At 42.7% G+C, this 21,804-nt stretch overlaps 1 protein-coding gene across 5 annotated transcripts in view; it reads left to right on the forward strand.

The window, feature by feature from the left end:
* Window positions 1-226: 226 nt before the first annotated feature.
* AFF1 (ALF transcription elongation factor 1) overlaps window positions 227-21,804 on the forward strand; it is a 206,818-nt gene continuing 185,240 nt past the window's right edge. For 4 of the 5 annotated variants that reach the window (XM_074396407.1, XM_074396410.1, XM_039468193.2 and 1 more), the window contains exons 1-2: window positions 227-436; window positions 16,391-16,464. In XM_074396407.1, the coding sequence (XP_074252508.1) occupies window positions 16,427-16,464 (38 nt within the window). In that variant the 5' untranslated portion in view covers window positions 227-436; window positions 16,391-16,426. The remainder of the gene's footprint in view (window positions 437-16,390; window positions 16,465-21,804) is intronic. The other variant, XM_039468192.2, reaches the window with a different exon arrangement.

Below are 21,804 nucleotides of genomic sequence, written 5' to 3' on the forward strand. Positions count from 1 at the left end.
TCCCCCACGATCCTCCCACCAGTCCCGGGAGGGCCGCGACGTCCCTTGCCGCTTGGGTGGCGCCAGCTAGAGGGCGCGGGCCGGGGCGGAACCCGGTACCGCGGCTCGGGAGGTGGCGGTGGGGGCGGAGCGAGGGGCGTGGCCTCTCGCGGAGGGCGTGGCCTGGGCGTCCCGGGCGGCCGGCGAGCGGAGCCTGCGAACCAACCAGCCAGCCAGCGAGCGACGGGCGCGCGCGGCCCCTGCGCACTCGGCCGCCGCCTGTGCGCGTTGCGGCCGGAGCTGCACCCTCGCGTCCACGGTTCCGCGGCCAAGCCCCGGGAGGACGCGCTCCCCTGCGCCGTCAGCACCCGCGCCCCTTCCCACCGCAACAGGTCAGGGGAGGGCAGAGGTGACCAGGGCGCCCGACCCGGGACTAGAGGACGGAAGGGTCTGGAAGGTGAGCGCAGCCCTGCGCCTCCCCCCCCCACCCCCGCCAGGGTTTGGGGTCGGTCCGCCCGGCCCCCGCCGTTGCAGACTTCTCGGAAGCGGAGGCTCTCCCCGCCTCTGCCGGCTTCCCAGCACGCTGACTCAAGTGGCTGGCGTTCCCACTTTTCCGGTGGGAGCCTTCGGGGAGAACGGGCGAGGGCGCGGAGCTCTCCCCGCCCTACTTGCGATCCCGCGGCAGGTAGCGCCTAGAAACACAGGGACGGGGACCCGGGAAGAGACCCATGCTCCTCCCTCACCCCTCCCCCAAAATCTAACGTCTGCCCGTGCACCTCGCGTTTTGCGGAGAGCTGTCCCGTTGTTGGAACCTGGTCCCTGAGTTGCGTAATGAAGAGTCCCAGAAGTTTCTCGGGGGAGGGGGTGGGGAAAAGCGAGGTTCTTCTCTCCTGTACCCCCGGACCCTCCCCTGTGCCTGTAGTGGAGGGAGATGAGGGGCTTCCCGTCGCGTCTCACTCAGCGCCGGAGGGAGGCGTGTGTCGGTGATCCGCAGCTTTCGGAGAGCGAGGGGAGGAGTTGGAGACTGACTTCTGGGGCACAGGGAGAGGCGTCTTCAGAATATGAGACTACTTAATTTCTCTTGATGATGCTTTTTTCCTTCGGGTGTCTCATCCTCTGGGACCGTAGCACCACCAGCCTTCCGAAGGTGCGAGCGCCGGAGCCGGGGAATCAGAGGGGAGAGAAGGTGGGGAGTGTGAATCACACGTTACCTCAGCGTAATGGTAGTTACATTAATGGAGCTGCGACGGGCCTGCGGGCGGCTCGATACTGTCCTGCTAGGTTTGTCTTCCAGGAGCTTCTCCACCACCAGCACCCCCATATTGTTATGCAAATCATCCCAGGAAGGCACTTGGCTTTGGAGGTGGAGATGTGTCCTAATCTCCCTTGAACCCGTCTCTGCTGGGGGAAAGGCATTGCAGCCAAGTGATTTGTTTTATTTAAGGGTGGAGCGGGGATAATTTGAACCCCCCTTGGTGCACGTTGCAGGCTGTGACTTATCACGGAGAAACCGGACTGATTTAAAACCTTCTATGCAAACCTGTAAATTAAGGCGAAGACCCAGTGTTCACTGGGCCAGCTGCAAAGTGCGAAGAGCTCAGGAACGGAGGCACGAAAACATTAGGCGAAGGAGTCTGAGAGGTGTGGAGAATTTTGCTTGTGCAAGATTATTTCAGAGCAAGGTCATGCAGTGTGTATAGAAGATAGGTGGCGTGGGATACCTCTCTCAGACCTGCGTGGTGTCGGCCTCTGGGAGGGGATAAAAGGCACAGAAAAGACCTTTGGACCCAAGAATCTAGTTTTTTTTTTCCTCTGGGGCTGAATAATATCTAGGCATGGCCCTGTTTCAATGTTTACTTCCTCTGTCTAATGTATTTCCTTAGCTCGCCTTTCATCTTTAGTGGGAAGGATTCCTTGAGTGGATATTTTGGAAGTAGATTCACAGGAGAATGGAAAACTCTGGATGGTTTGCCTGCTTTAATTTCAAGGTGTTGTCGCTGGTGGTTGTTGGAAAGTATTGTATTTGAATATTTGAAGATAAATATACGGAAAAGCAGTGGTGAGAACTAAAGGAAAAAGATCCAAGGGGAGACAAGGAGAGAAGGCTAGAGAATAGATAAGTAGTACTTAAAACTAGAGAAACTCATTTGCATTAAGCTATTTTTAAGGAGAGAAAGAACCAAGGAAATAATTTGGAATAGATTTTGGTCATTTTGAGACAAATAGAGATTAAAGAGTGGGACTTTTGGGGAAAATGAGTTTAGATATTGGAGACTTTTCTCAAATGTAACTTACAAGGATGATGAGGCTGGAGATGTAGGACTTGCAGGTATGTTGCTGTGAATTCTTTGCTTTTCATCTGCAAGAAGAAAATGAACTGTTAAATATTAATCTGCCTTATTCACTGTAACGATTGAATGTGTCTTTGGCATTTGCTTAACTCTTCAACTTTGCAAAAATGTAATTTTGAAGAATCACAGTGTGTTAAATTAGAATACAAAGATCATTTAGAGATTGAGAATTTATGACAAAAGTCCAGGCCATTTTAAACATTGCTTTCTCCTACATCCATAACCTGCATGCATTTTTTTTTTGCCACCAGAATCACTGGTCCGCTATAGGATAATAAGACTATATCAAAACTAGCTGTCTCTTTTCCTTCCTCTCTGGTTTAACTGAATTTCTCAGAGCTGGTTGAGCTAAAAGTTACTTTTTTAATCGGCTGAGATACTTGCTAAATTAGGTTTTGTATTACATTTGGAAGAGACTATTAAAATACATATATACGCCGGGCGCGGTGGCTCAAGCCTGTAATCCCAGCACTTTGGGAGGCCGAGGTGGGTGGATCACGAGGTCGAGAGATCGAGATCATCCTGGTCAACATGGTGAAACCCCATCTCTACTAAAAATACAAAACAAAAATTAGCTGGGCATGGTGGCGCGTGCCTGTAATCCCAGCTACTCAAGAGGCTGAGGCAGAAGAATTGCCTGAACCCAGGAGGCGGAGGTTGCGGTGAGCCGAGATCGTGCCATTGCACTCCAGCCTGGGTAACAAGAGCGAAACTCCATCTCAAAAAACAAACAAACAAACAAACAAAACCAAAAAAAAAAAAAAAAAAAAAAACACATATGTATGAGTTACGTCTTTTTCAGGCACCTCTACAAGTCACTTTATTTATTTTTGAGACAGGGTCTCACTCTGTCACTTAGGCTGGAGTGCTACTGCTACTGGAGTGAGCACAATCATAGCTCACTGCAACCTCCAACTCCTGGACTCATGGGATCCTCCCTCCTCAGCCTCCCAGGTAGCTGGGATTACTGGCATGTGGCATCATGCCTGGCTAATTTTTTAAAATCTTTTGATAGAGACTGCGGGGTGGGGGTGGGGGGGTGGAGGGGTGGGGGGGCAGGGGGGGAGGGCACTCCCTATGTTACCCAGGTGGATCTTGAACTCCTAGCTCAAGCAATCATCCCAGTTTTGCCCCCCCAGGTGATAAGATTATGGGTGGAAGCCACCATCCCCAGCCTACAAGTCACTTTAGCCAGGTGATTGTTGGGTTGAAGTTGCATATTGCTATTGCCTTGAAAGTTGAAGAGATGGGTGAAAAAAATAAGCTTAGAAAATGTAAACTTGTTTTCAATATTTTTTGAAAAGCCAGTGGAAGGTATTCTATGTTCAACTCTCTGTAATTTGTGGGCCCAAATTTCCTTTATTTCAAGACTCAAGACTGTTAACTAATATTTCAGGAGATTGAGAAAGTATGTTGGAGAGAGTACAAATTAAGCAACTTCATTGGGGCCAGGCGTGGTGGCTCATGGCTGTAATCCCAGCACTTTGGGAGGCTGAGGTGGGCAGATCACTTGAAGTCAGGGGTTTGAGACCAGCCTCACCAACATGGCAAAACCCCATCTCTCCTAAAAATACAAAAATTAGCTGGGTGTGATGGCTTGCGCCTGTAATCCCAGAGGCGGGGTTGCAGTGAGCTGAGACGGCGCCACTGCACTCCAGCCTGGGCCACATAGCAAGACTCTGTCTCAAAAAAAAAAAAAAAAAAAAAAAAGAGAGAGAGAGAGAAAAGGATTTTCCTTATTAAATGATAAATTCAACAGTAGTTTCTCTTCCCAAGTGATACTTAATTGGCAGTTGCTTTCGGGTAGTCTCTTTTTTTAATACACGGTAGAAGCTTATTTAATATTGTTGATTTGGATCTTAGATTTTATTAAAATAGATTACATAAATTCTGTAATTCACTTATTAAAATTCTGCCACAGCATGGAAATAAGTGTGAAATAGTGGTTCTTTGTAGGTACACATCCATTAGTCCTGATTGTTTATATCTGGACAACAGATTGTTATAGATGTGACACCAGGAGACCCCAAGGTCATCAGGGTTACTAATAGGAGTTTCTGTAGTATGCCTTAGGACAGAACTTTGGTAGTATTCCCGAAGGGAAGAAACTCAGCTGATTTTCTTAAATTATCTGGCCCATTTTAAACATGACTAAGGATTTCTTGCTGGAGTGACTTTTTCCTATAAAAAGACTGAGATTATTGTGACAAATAGTGCCTGAAGGAATCAATTACATCATTAATATATATCGTATTTATTCCTAATACCACATAAATATTGAGTGCCTTCTGTGAGCCAGAGAGTATCCTAAGTATTGGAGAAATTGTGATGGTAACATGATCAACAAAGAGCAAGGGCCTGTGCAGGTGGAACTAATGTTGGCACTTAACTGTTTACCAACAGCTTTCACATGGCGTAATCATTTAAGCCTAATTGCAACTCTGAAGTTGGAATTCATTTTCCATTTTAAAATCAGGAAATTGAGTTGAAGAAGTTGTGACTTGACTCTGTGGCTCAAAGCCTGGTGCCCTTTCTGCTATGGTACACTGTGTTGGCTATGTTGATATGTGGTTTCCTGTTTTTCAAGAATTACAGATTGACTCTAAAATATAAATAGTGTTTATCCTTGGATAAGTAATTCTTTCTGATCATTATGGGCATAAAAACAATTATTTTCATTTAGGATTTTGAACATTTGTGCCTCCAAAGGGAAAAATATGCAGACCTATTTAACAGACACATGGTGTTTATTTGCATTAGGTAAGAATCCTTACCTTCCTAAAATTTAAATACAGAGCCTTGCAGACCAGCTCTCTGGTGCTTGAAAACTATTATTCAACTTGTGAAAGGTCAGTTCATAAATTTTTGAGAGCATATCCCTATGTAAATCAGGATATACTCATACCATTTCCTTCTCTTACAGATACAGTGAATATGTGCAGTCTGGCAGTAGTTCTCAGACCTGTAATATACTCCTGGAAGGCTTGTGAAAACACAGATGTGCTCCTCTTACCCATCCCCCAAGTTTCTGATCCAGCAGGTCTAGGGTAGTGCCCAAGAATTTGCATGTGTAACATGTTTGAGGCTGATATTGATGCTGTTATTTCTGGAACAACACTTTGAGAACCACTGCAGTGTAGCAGAGAGTTTAAAAAGGTTTCTGAGTCAGACAGCTTGGGTTTGAATCTTGGATATGCTACCTACTAGCTGTCAGACCTTAGGCAAATTACTTTTTGTCAAGAACTGTGAAGGCTGACTGAGCACTGCTGCTTATGCCTGTAATTCTAGCACTTTGGGAGGCAGAGGCAAGAGGATCATTTGAGCCCAGGAAATTTGAGACTAGCCTGGGCAACAAAGTAAGACCCCTTCTTTAAACAACAACACCACCACCTGTGAAGTCTGAGATTTTACCCCACCCTCAAGCTAACAAACTAACCTGCTACAGTTTCATGGACCCCTGGGCTAGAAGAGAATGGCTTTATCACTCATCAAAATAGCTGTAGCCAGAATATCAACATTTTCTAGTTTCCTAAGCCCCAGTTTTCCAAAGGGTTATGTGAAAAGAGGAAAAGAGCGAAGTGACATACGCAAAAACAGTGGGTTGCATTAACAGGAAGGGAATCCTGAGTGTAGGGAATCCTAATTTTTTTTTTTTTTTTTTAATGCAGAAACTCACTCTGTCACCCAGGCTAGAGTGCAGGGTGCAATCTAGGCTCACTGCAACCTCCGCCTCCCAGGTTCAAGCAATTCTTCAGCCCCGGCCACTTGAATAGCTGAGATCACAGGTGGCTGCCACCACGCGTGCACCACGTGTGGCTAATTTTTTGTATTTTTAGTAGAAATGGGGTTTCACCATATTGTCCAGGCTGGTCTCAAACTCCCAGCCTCAGATGATCCATCTGCCTCAGCCTCCCAAAGTGCAGGGATTACAGACGAGAGCCACTGCAGTGGCCTCCCTAATCTTCTATAATTGTTAGTAAGCATGTCTGCTTTTCACTCCCATGGAGAATTTTATCTCCCCCGCCCCACCCTTATCATTAGAACCTGTGAAGGGAGGGGCAGGGCATGCCCTTTGGGAGGCTGAGGCAGGTGGATCACTTGAGGTCAGGAGTTTGATACTAGCTTGAACAACGTGGTGAAACCCTGTCTCTACTAAAAATACAAAAATTAACCAGGCATTGTGGTGGGTGCCTGTAATCCCAGCTACCCAGGAGGCTGAGGGAGGAGAATCACTTGAAATGGGGAGGTGGAGGTTACAGTGAGCTGAGATTGAGATCGAGACACTGCACTCCAGCCTGGGCCACAGAATGTGACTCTGTCTCAAAACAAACAAACAAAAACCTGTGAAGTGAGAGTTTTATCTTGATTATACTGCATAATAAACATGTTGCTCTTAGCTCCAGGAGACTATCCCTATTTTCCAAGGCTGTTCACCATAGAAACGTTTTTAAAGATAATTTGGAACAGCCAGGTGCATTGGCTCATGCCTGTAATGGCAGCACTTTGGTAGGCTGAGGTGGGAGGATTGCATGAGCTCAGGAGTTTGAGACCAGCCTGACAACACAGTGAGATCTCGTCTCTAGAAAATAATTTTTTAAAAAATAGCTAGACATAGTGTTGCATGCCTGTGGTCCCAGCTACTTGGGAGACTGAGGCCGGAGGATTGTTTGAGCTTTTACCTAGACTACAGTGAGCTGAGTTCCTACCAGTGTACTCTAGCCTGGGCAACAGGGCAAGACCCTGTCTCAAAAAAGATAATCTGAAACAAAACAAAGACAGTTGATGCCTCTTTGTAAAAATATACCCAAATACCACAGACCCATGGAGACCTTGTCTCTCAAAACCTTTCCAATCCTCAGTTTTTTTTCCTTATAAAATGGAGTGAGCTGGGGATGGGCCCGGTGGCTCATGCCTATAATCCCAGCACTTTGGGAGGCTGAGGTGGGTGGATCACAAGGTCAAGAGATTGAGACCATTCCGGTCAAAATGGTGAAACCCCGTCTCTTCTAAAAATACAAAAAATTAGCTGGGCATGTTGGCGCGCACCTGTAATCCCAGCTACTCAGGAGGCTGAGGCAGGAGAACTGCCTGAACCCAGGAGGTGGAGGTTGTGGTGAGCCGAGATCGTGCCATTGCACTCCAGCCTGGGTAATGAGCGAAACTCCGTCTCAAAAATAAATAAATAAATAAATAAAATGGAGTGAGCAATATAGTAGTATCTCTTTTATTCAGTGGTCGAATAGATTAAAGGTACTAAGATTTAGCAAGTTCTTGGAGCAGAGCATAGTAAGTGCTACTTAAATATTTGTTGTTATTATTCCTGAAGGAAGAAATTGTGTTCTTAGACATTTTTTTTTATGGTAAATATTGTCTGATAAGATGAAGTAATTGGTTTACTTTGAATAAATTGCAAACTTTGAGTTTGTTCTAAGAAATTTTTGTAAGGGTACAAATTCTGAAATGGGGACAGTGTCTTATATGATATTTTACTGGCCCACAGGGAATGGGGCAGACACATTTTCCACCAACATCCATGTGCTTTTCTGTGTTTCCCAGCTTCTTTATGATTACACAGAGTTAGGTGACTCATCTGTCACAGATGAGCAATAAACATTTATTTATTGATTTAGCATAAGTTAACTCCAGATAGTAGTAGTAAGTGCTATGAAAAAATAGAAGTGTGGCCAGCACTGCTATTTTCCTACTCAGTAGCCATTCCTGTTTTTTCTTGTTGTTGCTAAGAGAACTTTAATTGCTACATTTGTTCAGTCTTTGGTGATAGATCATGTTTGTTCTCAGCGATGACAGTTTGTATCTTGATTTACCTGCTTCCTTTAAAGGTAGAAGAGCCCAAGTGACCTAGTTCTGGTTTTTTGACAGTAAACATTTTTGGGAAGGATTTTCTATTTCTGACAAAAATAGATAAAGATGGCAGGCACAGCCACACCTTCCGCTTCTCTTCTTCATGCATTGAATATGAATGAGCTATCTCATTCATCTTTTTTCTTTCTTTTTTTTTTTTTTTTTTTGAGACGGGAGTTTCGCTCTTGTTACCCAGGCTGGAGTGCAATGGCGCGATCTCGGCTCACCGCAACCTCCGCCTCCTGGGTTCAGGCAATTCTCCTGCCTCAGCCTCCTGAGTAGCTGGGATTACAGGCACGCGCCACCATGCCCAGCTAATTTTTAGTATTTTTAGTAGAGATGGGGTTTCACCATGTTGACCAGGATGGTCTCGATCTCTCGACCTCGTGATCCACCCGCCTCGGCCTCCCAAAGTGCTGGGATTACAGGCTTGAGCCACCGCGCCTGGCTCATTCATCTTTTTTCTTTATTTTTTTTTTTATTTTTTAAATATAGAAATGGGCTTTCATCATGTTGACCAGGCTGGTCTTGAACGCCTGACCTCAGGTGATCCGCCCACCTTGGCCTCCCAGAGTCCTGGGATTACAGGTGTGAGCCATTGTGCCCAGCTGAGATATCTCATTCATAGGATGTACCATAAGATGTGCCATAAGATGACAAGCATAAAAACAACATGCTAAATAGAGCAGAAAAAGCCAGAGTTCTTGATGCCCTCTTTGCATAGCTAACACCATGCCAGTAGCTACCCTCTTCTAGACTTGCTATAGGAGAAACATAAACCTCTATTAATTTAAGCAGTTGTTACTTGCAGCTAAACACGTTCCTAACCCATATAATAAGCATAATGGAGTTGAGAGTTGTGGGTTGGCTGGAGAGAGTCATTGAGAGCGTAGCACTGTTATATTAGTTTTGAGAGTCAGGGAAGGCCTCTCTGAGAATGTCTCAATGAGCTGAGCACCTAATGACCAGAGGGAGCCAACAATATGTGGGATGTATACTTGAGTATAGTGTTAGCAGCAGAACCCTATTGAACAAAACTTCAAAGTGGAGAAGAGATAGAAGAAATTGTATTCCTTTATGGATTTCTGAGCTTGTGAGGTTTCTATGGTATTGGAGAGCTTAGAGGAACTGTAGATGATCAGGTCAGTTTGGGGTTCTGGGAGATTATGATCTCTCCCAGGGGTATATCTCTTTACTTGGGGCAGAGTTCTGGAGAATCAGACTAAAACAGAATATATGACCCATGACTTACCCCTGATACATTGCCTGTTACCAAGAGACTGTTACTCCTGGAAGATACGCATGGGTAAAGGAGAAGTATGGATGATGAGAGACTAACCAGTCTAGAGGCCTCTGGTTTTTGGACAGAGTAGTTTTTCTCATATTTTCTTTTGGAAACTAGACTGTGGTTCTGAGACTGGGAAACTACTTGCTCTGTTTGTCCAGTTGAAAGCTTGCCAGGCTGGGTACAGTCACTCACATCTGTAATCCCAGCATTTTTGGGACCAGCTTGGGCAACATGGTAAACTCCTGTCTCTACAAAAAATACAAAAATTAGACAGGCCTGGTGGCACACATCTGTAGTCTCAGCTACTCTGAAGGCTGAGGTGGGAGGTTTGCTTGAGCCCAGAAGGTGGTGGACATTGCAGGGAGCCATGACTGTGCCACTGTACTCCAGCCTGGGTGACAGAGTGAGACCCTGTATTAAAAAAAAAAAAGAAAAAAAAAAAAGGCTTCCCCAATGTATGGAGTTGCCTTAGCACATGGTTTGGCCAGCCAAAAAAATAACTAGAACAACTACTACCATTTACTCAATGTTTACTGTGAGCCAGTCATTGTGCTCAAACTTTTACAAACACTATTTTATGTAACCTGACAATCCCATGAAGCCCCATATTACTGATGAGAAAGCTGAGGCCTTGGAGAAGAAGAATAATTTTCTCAAGGTCTTATAGCTAGCTGCTTCCTTTAAAGCTAGAAGAGCCCAGGTGACCTAGTTCTGGTTTTTTGATAGTCAGCATTTTTGGGAAGGATTTTCCATTTTTGAGAAAAATTGACAAATGTGGTAGGCACAGTTACACCTTCCTCTTCTCCTCTTCATGCATTGAATGTGAATGAGATATCTCGTTCACCTTATACCAGCATGTGATAAAGATTTTTGAGAGTAGGTTCCCCAAAGCATGGGTGCTAGGTTTGGAAACACTTAATGACTTAAGTGAACAGAGTATTTGAAAATATCTTTTTTTGGCCGGGCATGGTGGCTTACTCCTGTAATCCAAACACTTTGGAGGCCAAGGCGGGTCGATCAGCTGAGGTTGAGAGTTCAAGACCAGCCTGACCAACATGGTAAAACCCCGTCTTAAAAAAAAAAAAAATTTTTTTTTTTTTGAGATGGAGTCTTGCTCTGTCACCCAGGCTGAAGTGCGGTGGCATGGTTTTGGCTCTCTGCAACCTCCACCTCCTGGGTTCAAGTGATTCTCCTGCCTCAGCCTCCTGAGTAGCTGGGATTATAAGCTGCATGCCACCACACCGGGCTACTTTTTGTGTTTTTAGTAGAGATTGGGTTTCACCATGTTGGTCAGGTTGGTCTCGAACTCCTGACCTTGTGATCTGCCAGCCTCAGCCTCCCAAAGTGCTGGGATTACAGGTGTGAGCCACCGCGCCTAGCTGAAAATTGAGTCATTTTTTTTATATTCCTCTTCTCCATTTTTCTCTATTTATGTATGTATGTGGGGTGAGTGTCCATAAAACTTACATATGTGTATATACTCACACATATGTATATGCACATTCTTGAATTGTGAATTATTATATCTGTTTGGGGAAGAAAAGCAGTTTGATACACATGACATTGTAATTTTTGAATAATTTTTAATTGGGTTAGCAAGAGAAAATAGAAGGACTATAGAAGGGTCACTTAGATAGTAATGTACATTCCTGCCATGGAACATTCTAAAATAAAGTCTGCATCATTCACATAAAATTTAATGTGGGGCTGGGCACAGTGGCTCACACCTGTAATCCCAGCACTTTGGGAGGCTGAGGCAGGCAGATCATGAGGTCAGGAGTTCGAGACCAGCCTGGCCAACATAGTGAAACCTTGTCTCTGCTAAAAATACAAAAATCAGCTGGGCGTGGTGATGGGCACCTGTAATCCCAGCTACTCGGGAGGCTGAGGTAAGAGAATTGTTTGAACCTGGGAGGTGGAAGTTATAGTAAGATTGTGCCATTGCACTCCAGCGTAGGCTACAGGGCGAGACTCAGTCTCAAAAAAAAAAAAAAAAAAAAAAAATTGTTGTGGATGTAGCTGCTACTGTGGGTCAGTGTGTTAGGTATTTTAGGGAGGTGATATAATCTATGCTTCTGAGTTACTCTGGAAGGTAGGAAGCTGTCCATTTTACACGTAGGGGCACTGAGGCTGATGGAACTTAACTTGTCCAAGGTGATCATGCAGCTCACTTGAGTCTAGCTTCTTTCTGCTATACAACACTACTCTGTTTTTAAATAGAACCAAGTTAGTATCTTCCCTATTTTCTTTTCCTTTTTTTTTTTTTTTTTTTTTGAGATGGAGTTTCGTTCTTGTTACCCAGGCTGGAATGCAATGGTGCGATCGACTCACCGCAACCTCTGCCTCCTGGGTTTAGGCAATTCTCCTGCCTCAGCCTCCTGAGTAGCTGGGATTACAGGCACGCGCCACCACGCCCAGCTAATTTTTTGTATTTTTAGTAGAGACGGGGTCTCACCATGTTGACCAGGATGGTCTCGATCTCTTGACCTTGTGATCCACCCACCTCGGCCTCCCAAAGTGCTGGGATTACAGGCTTGAGCCACCGCACCCGGCCATTTTTCAATTTTTTTGTAGAGACAGGGTGTCATGTGTTACCAGGGCTGATCTTGAACTCTTGGGCTTAAGCAATCCTCCTACCTCAGCCTCCCAAAGTGTTGGGATTACAGGCATGAGCCACCATGCTTGGCCCATGGATGATTATAATGAAAGATTGATAGCATGCAGAATAAAAGATGAAAATGCCCTTTCACATCTCCTGCTCTGGCCTCTTCACCAACTCTCTCCCTTTTCCAGAAAGCTACTATTAACAGTTTGGTGTATGTTATTCCAAACTTTGTGTGTATGTATAAACTTAATAATAAAGCCAAAAAAAAAATTGGCTCACATTGTTTATTTTATTTAGATCTTGCTTAGATAAACCTATGTGGTTCTTTTTTATGTTATAAGGCATCTCACTGTGGTGTATCATAATTGATTTAGCCATTTTTTTGACGATATGTACTAGGTTGTTACCAGTTTTCTTACCCTTACAAACAATATTTTGCATATACTTCCTTGTACACATGTGATTATATTTTATTTTATTATTATTATTTTTGAGATGGAGTTTAACTTTTGTTGCCTAGGCTGGAGTGCAGTGGCGTGATCTTGGCTCACTGCAACCTCTACCTCCTGGGTTCAAGTGATTCTCCTGCCTCAGCCTCCCAAGTAGCTGGGATTACAGGCATGCACCACCATACCCAGCTAATTTTGTATTTTTAGTAGAGACGGGGTTTCTCCTTGTTGATCAGGCTGATCTTGAACTACCGATCTCAGGTGATCCGCCCGCCTCAGTCTCTCAAAATGCTGGGATTACAGGTGTGAGCCACTTCGCCCAGCCACATATGACTGTATTTTAAAGAACCATTACTTAAAGGAAAATTACTAAACTGAAGAAATGCTAAATTTCTTTCTTAGTGGTGGTTTAGAATAATAATTTCCTGACTATGATAGGCCAACATTCAAACTTTTTTTTTTTTTTTTTTTTTTTTTTTTGAGAAGGAGTTTCGCTCTTGTTACCCAGGCTGGAGTGCAATGGCGCGATCTCGGCTCACCGCAACCTCCGCCTCCTGGGTTCAGGCAATTCTCCTGCCTCAGCCTCCTGAGTAGCTGGGATTATAGGCACACACCACCATGCCCAGCTAATTTTTTGTATTTTTAGTAGAGACGGGGTTTCACCATGTTGACCAGGTTGGTCTCGATCTCTCGACCTCGTGATCCACCCGCCTCGGCCTCCCAAAGTGCTGGGATTACAGGCTTGAGCCACCGCGCCCGGCAACATTCAAACTTAACCTAACATTCATAACGTATTGTACTGTATATCTGAGTTGCATGGCCTCTTCTTAACACCTGTGGAAATCACACATCACCCTCTGATTTTGGTGTTTTTTTTTGAGACACAACAGAGATATTAGTCAGTAATCTGGTGATGCAGTCTTTCTGCCCCTGTCTCCCTCTATCGGAAAGATCAAGCCTCCTAGCAAAGTGAAGGGTTTTAGTTGCACAGACAGGTCACTCACTGGCTGTGTCCAGGGGCTGGATTCCTTGGGAACTGTGTTCTCTCTCACTTTGAACCCCACTCACCTACCCAAGAATGTAGTGCTCCTGCGTGGTGAGACCTAGGGGGTTGCTTACTCCTTCAGTCGTCTACTTACCAGTCTCTAGGACTCTTTTTCACTGCAGATTTCCATGGCTTGCTCCTCATTTTAAGTCTTTGCTCAAATGTTGTATTCTCTGACCACCCTGCATAAAACTGGAATACCCTATGTTGATTCTTTGTGGCACTCTATACTCCCATTTTGCTTTTTTAACATCTATATATTTTACTGAACATGTTTTTGCTTACCTTCTATAGTATGTAAGCTCAGTGGTAGCAAGAGTCTTTACTTTTTTTTTTTTTTTTTTTTTTTTTTTTTGAGATGGAGTTTTGCTTTTATTACCCAAGCTGGAGTGCAATGGCACGATTTCGGCTTACTGCAACCTCTGCCTCCTGAATTCAAGCAATTCTACCTCAGCCTCCCAAGTAGCTGGGACTACAGGCGCACGCCACCATGCCCAGCTAATTTTTGTATTTTTAGTAGAGACGGGGTTTCACCATGTTGACCAGGATGGTCTCGATCTCTTGACCTCGTGATCCACCCACCTCGGCCTCCCAAAGTGCTGGGATTATAGGCGTGAGCCACCGTGCCTAGCCGTTTACTCTATTTTTATTTTTTTTATTATTTATTTATTTATTTATTTTGAGACAGGGCATTGCTGTGTTACCCAGGCTGGAAGGCAATGGCACAATCTTAGCTCACTGCAACCTACATCATCCCTCCACCCCACCCCACCTCCACCCACCCACATCCCTACTGAAACAGCCCTCCAATCTCAGCTTCCTAAGTAGAGTAGCTAGGACCACAGGTGTGCACCACCACACCCGGCTACTTTATTTATTTACTTCTTATTTTTAGTAGAGATGGGAGTCTTGCCATGTTGCCCAGGCTGGTCTTGAACTCCTGAGCTCAAACATTCAGCCCACCCTGGCCCCTCAAAATGCTGGGATTACAGGTGTGAGCCACCACAACCACACCCAGCTCACTCTCTTTAATTCTTAGTACCTGGTTTAGAGCAGATGCTTAAGATACATTTACTAGTTCTGTAAGTCAGTGAACAAACAAGTGAACTCAGGACCCCTTTCAGATTGATATCCATCCAACAGGCCAATCTGCCTCCTTTCCTACTGTTACCACTCTCTATCAAAAGAGCCATAGGGGTGGGTGCTGTTGAGTTGTAAGCAGGTTGAGCATCTTCATTGGGAGGATCATGTGGGGAACTACCGTGCCTCTACAGAGGTGTTATGAAGAATAATGCCAACAGGAATACAATAGTGTTTTATTGATCACTTACTGTGTGCCTGCAAGTAAAGGGAGAGAAAGTGTGAGCAGTAAAGGCAGGCTGGGGTAGAGTGAGGGATTCGGAGAAAGAAAAAAAGGAGAACGTGAGAGATAGTAAGTGGTGAGAGAAGGGGAGGGAGAAGAGAGGGGATTAAGTTGGAGAACTGAGAAAACTTGCCTAGGGCATCACTATGGCTAGTCAGAGGAGTGACTCTAAAACATGTTTGACCCTGAAAAAGGTAGAATTCTGCTAGTGTAACTAGAATATTTGCAACATCCATGTTACAATCTTCTGAGAGAGGAGATAGAGTGACAAATTATGTCTGCTAGTATGGAAACATTGTAGTTAGCAAGTCAGCAATTTAAATTTCCTGGAGAGGAAGATAAAAGACCTTATCAGGAGTAAGAATAGCCAAGAAGGACTGTTTCAACCTCAGTGTTTCAACCTCAGCCAAAATTGTAACAGTCTCTTAACAGTCAAGTTGAAATGATTACAAATTTAATGTGTTTCCATTTGTATCAAATGGTTTGTCAAGTCTGTACTAAGATAATTTAGTAACATATCTTTGCCTTAAGGATGTTTGGAAAGTAAAACAAACTATTTAATGCAAGTTAGGGTAAGTGTAGTCAATTTCTAAATACTCACTAGAGAGGGAAAAGGAAACAGCTGTAGATAGTGTTAACTATAAAGAGAGGCTGTTTCCAGAGTTACACAAGATAGTACTGAGACTAGCTGCCCAGATTGGATAATAATGGACAATAATTTTCCACCCAAAATTCAGTCTTGTTTTGAGAAAATATTCAATAGTTTATTTTTTAATTTTTGATTATATTTTATGAGTGGAAGTAAAAAAGTAAAATGTTAAGACTAATTGTTACTGGGACCCACTTTTCTTGTTAAGTGTTGCATTCTTATGTGAAAATGACCTGTCGATTTCCTTTCTCTTGCATACTCGACAGTCTTATCTTTTCTTCCTTTTAATTCTAGTGAGGATGATGACACAACCTGTGACCTTAGGCAGATTACTTAAAACTGAGTCTCCTTTTCCTTTTTTTTTTTTCTTTATGATTTTGAGTCTTAATTTTCTTATCTACAAGATGGGATATTAATATCTGCCTTGCAACTTTATTGTAATGTATTAATGAAGTGTCATTTTTAAAAGGGCTTATTTATATTTAACGCAATGCTTGGCACAAAGCAGGCACCAGGGGAATAGTATTTCCTTTCCTCATCCCCCTCCTCCTCATGGTAACTTGTGCATATTGTTTTCTTGCCGAGATGGCTTTGAGAAGCAGCCTCAAAGTTAAAAGTGCAGTTGACCTTTAATATATGCTAGATAGTTTGTTCATGAAACTTGGGAATTGAAGAAACATTTTCTAATTCAAATGAGAACTTTGAATTCTGTCTCCAGTAAGGTTTCTTACAGGTCATGTGTACCTATGAATTTACTCATAGGCTAATGTTCACAGGCTGCTGTTTGTTTCTCTTTCAGATGAACAAACTTGCCACTTTCCACTGACTGGAAGCAATGGCGTTTACGGAAAGAGTCAACAGCAGTGGCAGCAGGTAAGCATGGAATCTTTGATTCAAAGACATGGTGATATTTAATTTTATAATCCACTTTTCAATGAATGAGTTTGATCTTTTTCATTTTTGCAACTTAAGACCTCACTGTTGCAGGAAAATGTTTGAAATTTTCAGTTTTCTCTACATGAAGTCAAACTTGTTGGACTGGATACGCATTTTATTTTAAATCTAGCAATCTCTGAGTCTCTTAACTCATTTCTTTAAAATGTGGATGTTAATTTAAATGACTAAATCAGCATTCTAATGCTGTGCTGAAGATAACAAGATTGCACTGACTTGGGGAAAGTGTATACAGGTTCAGCCTGTGCTTGAAATAAATAAATAAATCTACCTCATTATGAGAGTGATGAAGGAGGGAGTGCCTTCATATTTATATTTTGTCTCTTTCACATCTCTCCAACTCTGCACACACAGTTTAGTGCCTTCTTGCATATGCTAATTGATCAGTGTTGATTGAGGGGATCATATTAACATTTTGAAGCAGTTTTAAACAATAACTCATTTGACATCCAGAAAGAATTGTTATCACTGATTAGTTTTTATTTAAACAATTAGCTATTCAAAAATATTATTATTATTATTATTATTATTATCATCATCATCATTTTTTGAGATACAGTCTCTCTGTTGCCTGGGCTGGAGTGCAGTGGTGTGATCTCAGTTGACTGCAAGCAACCTCCTCCTCCCAGGTTCAAGTGATTCTCCTTCCTTAGCTTTCTGAGTAGTTGGGATTCACTATGTTGGCCAGGCTTATCTGGAACCCCTGACGTCAGATGATCCTACTGCCTCAGCCTCCCAAAGTGCTGGGATTACAGCCATGAGCCACCATGCCTGGCCAAAAACATATTACTATTTTTTTTTTTTTTTTTTTTTTTTTTTTTTTTTGAGTTGGAGTCTCGCTCTGTAGTCCAGGCTGGAGTGCAGTGGTGTGATCTCAGCTCACTGCAACCTCCATTTCCAGGGTCCCATCTCAAGCAATTCTCCTGCCTCAGCCTCCTGAGTAACTGGGATTACGGGAAGGTGCCACCATGTCCAGCTAATTTTTTTTGTATTTTTAGTAGAGATGGTGTTTCACCATGTTGGCCAGGCTGGTCTTGAACTCCTGACCTCATGATCTGCGTGCCTCAGCCTCCCAAAGTACTGGGATTACAGGTGAGCCACCATGCTCGGCTGACTATTAATTATTAATTTCTTTCTTTTTTTTTTTTTTTGAGATGGACTTTCACTCTTGTTACCCAGGCTGGAGTGCAATAGCACGATCTCAGCTCACCGCAACCTCCGCCTCCTGGGTTCAGGCAATTGTCCTGCCTCAGCCTCCTGAGTAGCTGGGATTACAGGCACGCGCCACCATGCCCAGCTAATTTTTTGTATTTTTAGTAGAGACAGGGTTTCACCATGTTGACCAGGATGGTCTTGATCTCTTGACGTTGTGATCCACCCGCCTTGGCCTCCCAAAGTGCTGGGATTACAGGCTTGAGCCACCGTGCCTGGCCTCTTTTTTTTTTTTTTTTTTTTTTTTTTTTTAAATAAAGACGGGGTTTCACCATCTTGGCCAGGCTGGTCTTGAACTCCTGACCTCAGATGATCTGCCCGCCTTGGCCATACCTGGCCTATTAAATGTTTTTTTAATGTTACTACTATCCCTTGTAGTAACATTCTAGCAATTACAGAGGTTTTTTTTATTGTTACTTTTATCATAATTTCCAGTTATTGATTTAATTTTATTTTTTTGAGACAGAGTCTTACTCCGTCGCCTAGGCTAGAGTGCAGTGTCACTATGTCAGATCACTGCAACCTCTGCCTCCTGGGTTCATGTGATTCTCCTGCCTCAGCCTCCTGACCAGCTGAGACTATAAGCATGTGCCACCAAGCCCAGCTAATTTTTCTATTTTTAGTAGAGACAGGGTTTCAGCATATTGGCCAGGCTGGTTTCAAACTCCTGACATTGTGATTCTCCCACCTCTGTCCCCCAAAGTGCTGGGATTATAGGCATGAGCCACTGCACCCAGCCTATTTTATTTTTTACAGGCAAAGTTTCACTCTTGTTGCACAGGCTGGAGTGCAGTGGTGTGATCTTGGCTTGATACCAGTGCCTCAGCCTCTCAAGTAGCTGGGACTACATGCACACACCACCATACCCAGCTAAGTTTTGTATTTTTAGTAGAGATGGGGTTTTACTATGTTGGCCAGGCTGGTCTCAAACTCCTGACCTCAGGTGATCCTCCTGCCTCGGCATTCTAAAGTGCTAGGATTACAAATGTGAGCCACCATGCCTTAATTTCTATTTATGATAGAATTCTTTTCCTTCTTCTTGCTACTGCATTTGACTAGTGTAAAAAATAAAAACATTAAAGTATAAAAAGATAGTCTCAGACTTACTCAACTAATACTTATAATGCAGCAGAAGAGACGATGGTGGCTGCAATTGTGGACCGTCCCAAATGTTCTCCTACCTCTCCCCATTTCTGGTTTATTTAGGAAATTATTCAATTCCTGGTCATCGTTGTGGGGCTGTTAAACTTGGTATACTCCCTCCCCTCAACAAAGGGAAGACAGTTGACCCTGGCTGCTGCAATTCATGTTCTGCTTGAGCTGTTGTCATTTGTCTTTAGGTTTATTCATAATGTTGGGTGTCACATACGTTTTACTTTTTTTTATGTAATTGAGTGTCTTGTCCTTTATGGATTCTGGCTTTGATTGTGCTTGGAAAGGTTTCTCCTACTCCAAGATTGTGAAAATAATGGCATGTGTTCTTTGTTGGCACCTGTCCTATTTCATTTTTTGCATTAAATCAGAACTTGTAAGCTGGTGGCCTGTGGGACAGATCTGGTCCACATATGGGTTTTGGTTGGCCTGTCACAGAATTCTGAAAGAAATGATCTACCAATGTTTTTTACCTAACAGTCTTCTATTGTCTCATGAAAAATTTAAGATTTAGCAACCCTGGGCTTGCATTGCCATGTAGCAGTGCTCAGACAGAATTGAATATCTTTAGATCTTTTAAGCAGAACACAGGCTTTCTAATTCAGAACTTCCCGAGTGGTATGCCATCAAATGCTTTTCAGGTGTGCCCTGATGTTGATTCCCCCCAGCCTAAAGGTCAGCCAGAGCTCCTATCTAATTTCCTCCTACAGACATTTGCTTTGTCCGTTTACCCCACAGACTTGATGTTAAAAAAAAAAAAGTTTTATTTTTTTATTATTTATTTATTTATTTATTTTTTTACTGATGCTTTCCAGTTCACTGTAGTTCTCTACACAGCCAGATCCACACATTTAGTTAGCTGCTTGACCCTCTTAACTTGCAACCCGTTTTACATCTTTGACTTTTTAGTATTTTGGTCCATATGTAATTAACTTGAATATATGTTGTATATTTTCATATTAATAAGAAAAGGTAAAGATGGGGGATGTTAGGGAATCTTTTTTTGTTGTTGTTGTTAGCAAAAAGCTAGACAATTGTTTTATATTATTTATTAAATCACCTATCTTTTCTCCACAGATTCAAATGCTGTGTCTAAACTTTGTCACAGTCTTGAGTCTGTTGTTGAACTGTCTGTTGCTCCATTGATGAGTCTTTTGGCAACTGTGGCAGTGGTTTTACTGTACCTTTATATGTCTTTAATATTCAGGCAGATTCTTTGTAATTCTCATTTTTAGAGTTTTCATCACTATTCATATTTCATTATGCTTCTCAGTGTACTCTAAAGTAATTTATTTTCTAGAAAGATTATTGTTGGCATTTTGATTAGGATCCCTTTGAATTCATCAGTTGGAGAGAATTGATACTGTAGGCTATTACGTCCTCCTTTAAAAATGTAGATATCAGACTGGTGAAAATTTAAGGGAGTTGAAGAAATTTTACATTTCAGTTGTAAGATTTTTGTGGAGGTCTGAGTTTTCAAAAGGGTTTAGTTATTGACATTGGATCCTGTGTTATTTCTGGTAGATGAATCAATTATAGTGGGTAAAAGTATTATTATTGGCATGATTAAAAAGATACTATAGCTTAAAACCTAGCTGATGGGTTGATAGGTGCAGCAAACCACCATGACACGGGTATACCTATGTAGCAAACCTGCACGTTTTGCACGTGTATCCCAGAACTTAAATAAAAAAGATATTTTATGTTCTGTTACTTATATATGTTTTTTGGTTTTGCTAATTATTAAGTTTGGATGGGTAACTTCCCCTTATAGTAACATCCTAGCAATTACAGAGCTGTTTTTATTATTTGTTACTTTTCTCATTTCTAGCTCCTCACCTTCCCAGTATGGTCCTTTTAATTTTAGTACCTACTACAAGTGGTAAACCTCTGGTAGCCTTTAAAAAGCTCTACTTCTAATACACACCAGTAGCTCACTTGTTTAAATGTTTAATCATGATAGGTATTTAATCTTTTAGTTGCCCAGAAAAAAAAAAACATCAAATTCATGTGGAACTGGTCCAGGATAGGACATATTTGCAAAGGAAACAGATGTGTATTGAGTTTGCAGCTCTAATCATTCAAACTAAATTGAAGTCTGAGTGTGAACCCTTACTTTGCTCAGGGCTACCGAAAGTCATAAGCGTGGACAGAATATTAATGTATGTGCAAAGACAATATTTATTTTAGTTCTTACAAATAATAAGCTTATTCTGTGACTTCCAGATTTATCAGCACTTGACACTGTTGAATTTGAGCTCACTTGTATTTCTTCCACCTTCCTTCCCCTCCCTCCTTTAATAGTTCTTTCTAAAAATTGTTATTGGAGTATAACAGACTGAAAAATACAAACATTCTTCGTGCAGTTTAGTGCACTTTCTTTTCTTTTTCTCTTTTCTTTATTTGCTTTTCAGTGGAGTTTTGCTCTTACTGCCAGACTGAAATGCAGTGGTACTATCTTGGCTCACTACAACCTCTGCCTCCTGGGTTCAAGTGATTCTTCTGTCTTAGCCTCCCAAAGTAGCTGGGATTGCAGGCACATGCCACCACACCCAGCTAATTTTATACCTTTTTTTTAAGTAGGAGCGGGGTTTCTCCCTGTTGGCCAGGCTGGTCTCAAACTGCTGACCTCAGGTGATCTGCTTGCCACTGCCTCACAGGCATGAATCACCACACCCAGCCTAGTTTACGGCATTTTCTTTCTTTCTTTCTTTCTTTTCTTTTCTTTTCTTTTCTTTTCTTTTCTTTTCTTTCTTTCTTTCTCTTTCTTTCTTTCTTTCTTTCTCTTTCCTTTTTTCCTTCCTTCCTTCCTTCTTTCCTTCTTTCTTTCTCCCTTCCTTCCTTCCTTCTTTCCTTCCTTCCTCTTTCTTTCTCTTTCTCTTTTCTTTTCTTTCT

The sequence above is a fragment of the Saimiri boliviensis genome, chromosome 3, assembly GCF_048565385.1.
Source record: "Saimiri boliviensis isolate mSaiBol1 chromosome 3, mSaiBol1.pri, whole genome shotgun sequence".
Taxonomy (NCBI): Eukaryota; Metazoa; Chordata; class Mammalia; order Primates; family Cebidae; genus Saimiri; species Saimiri boliviensis.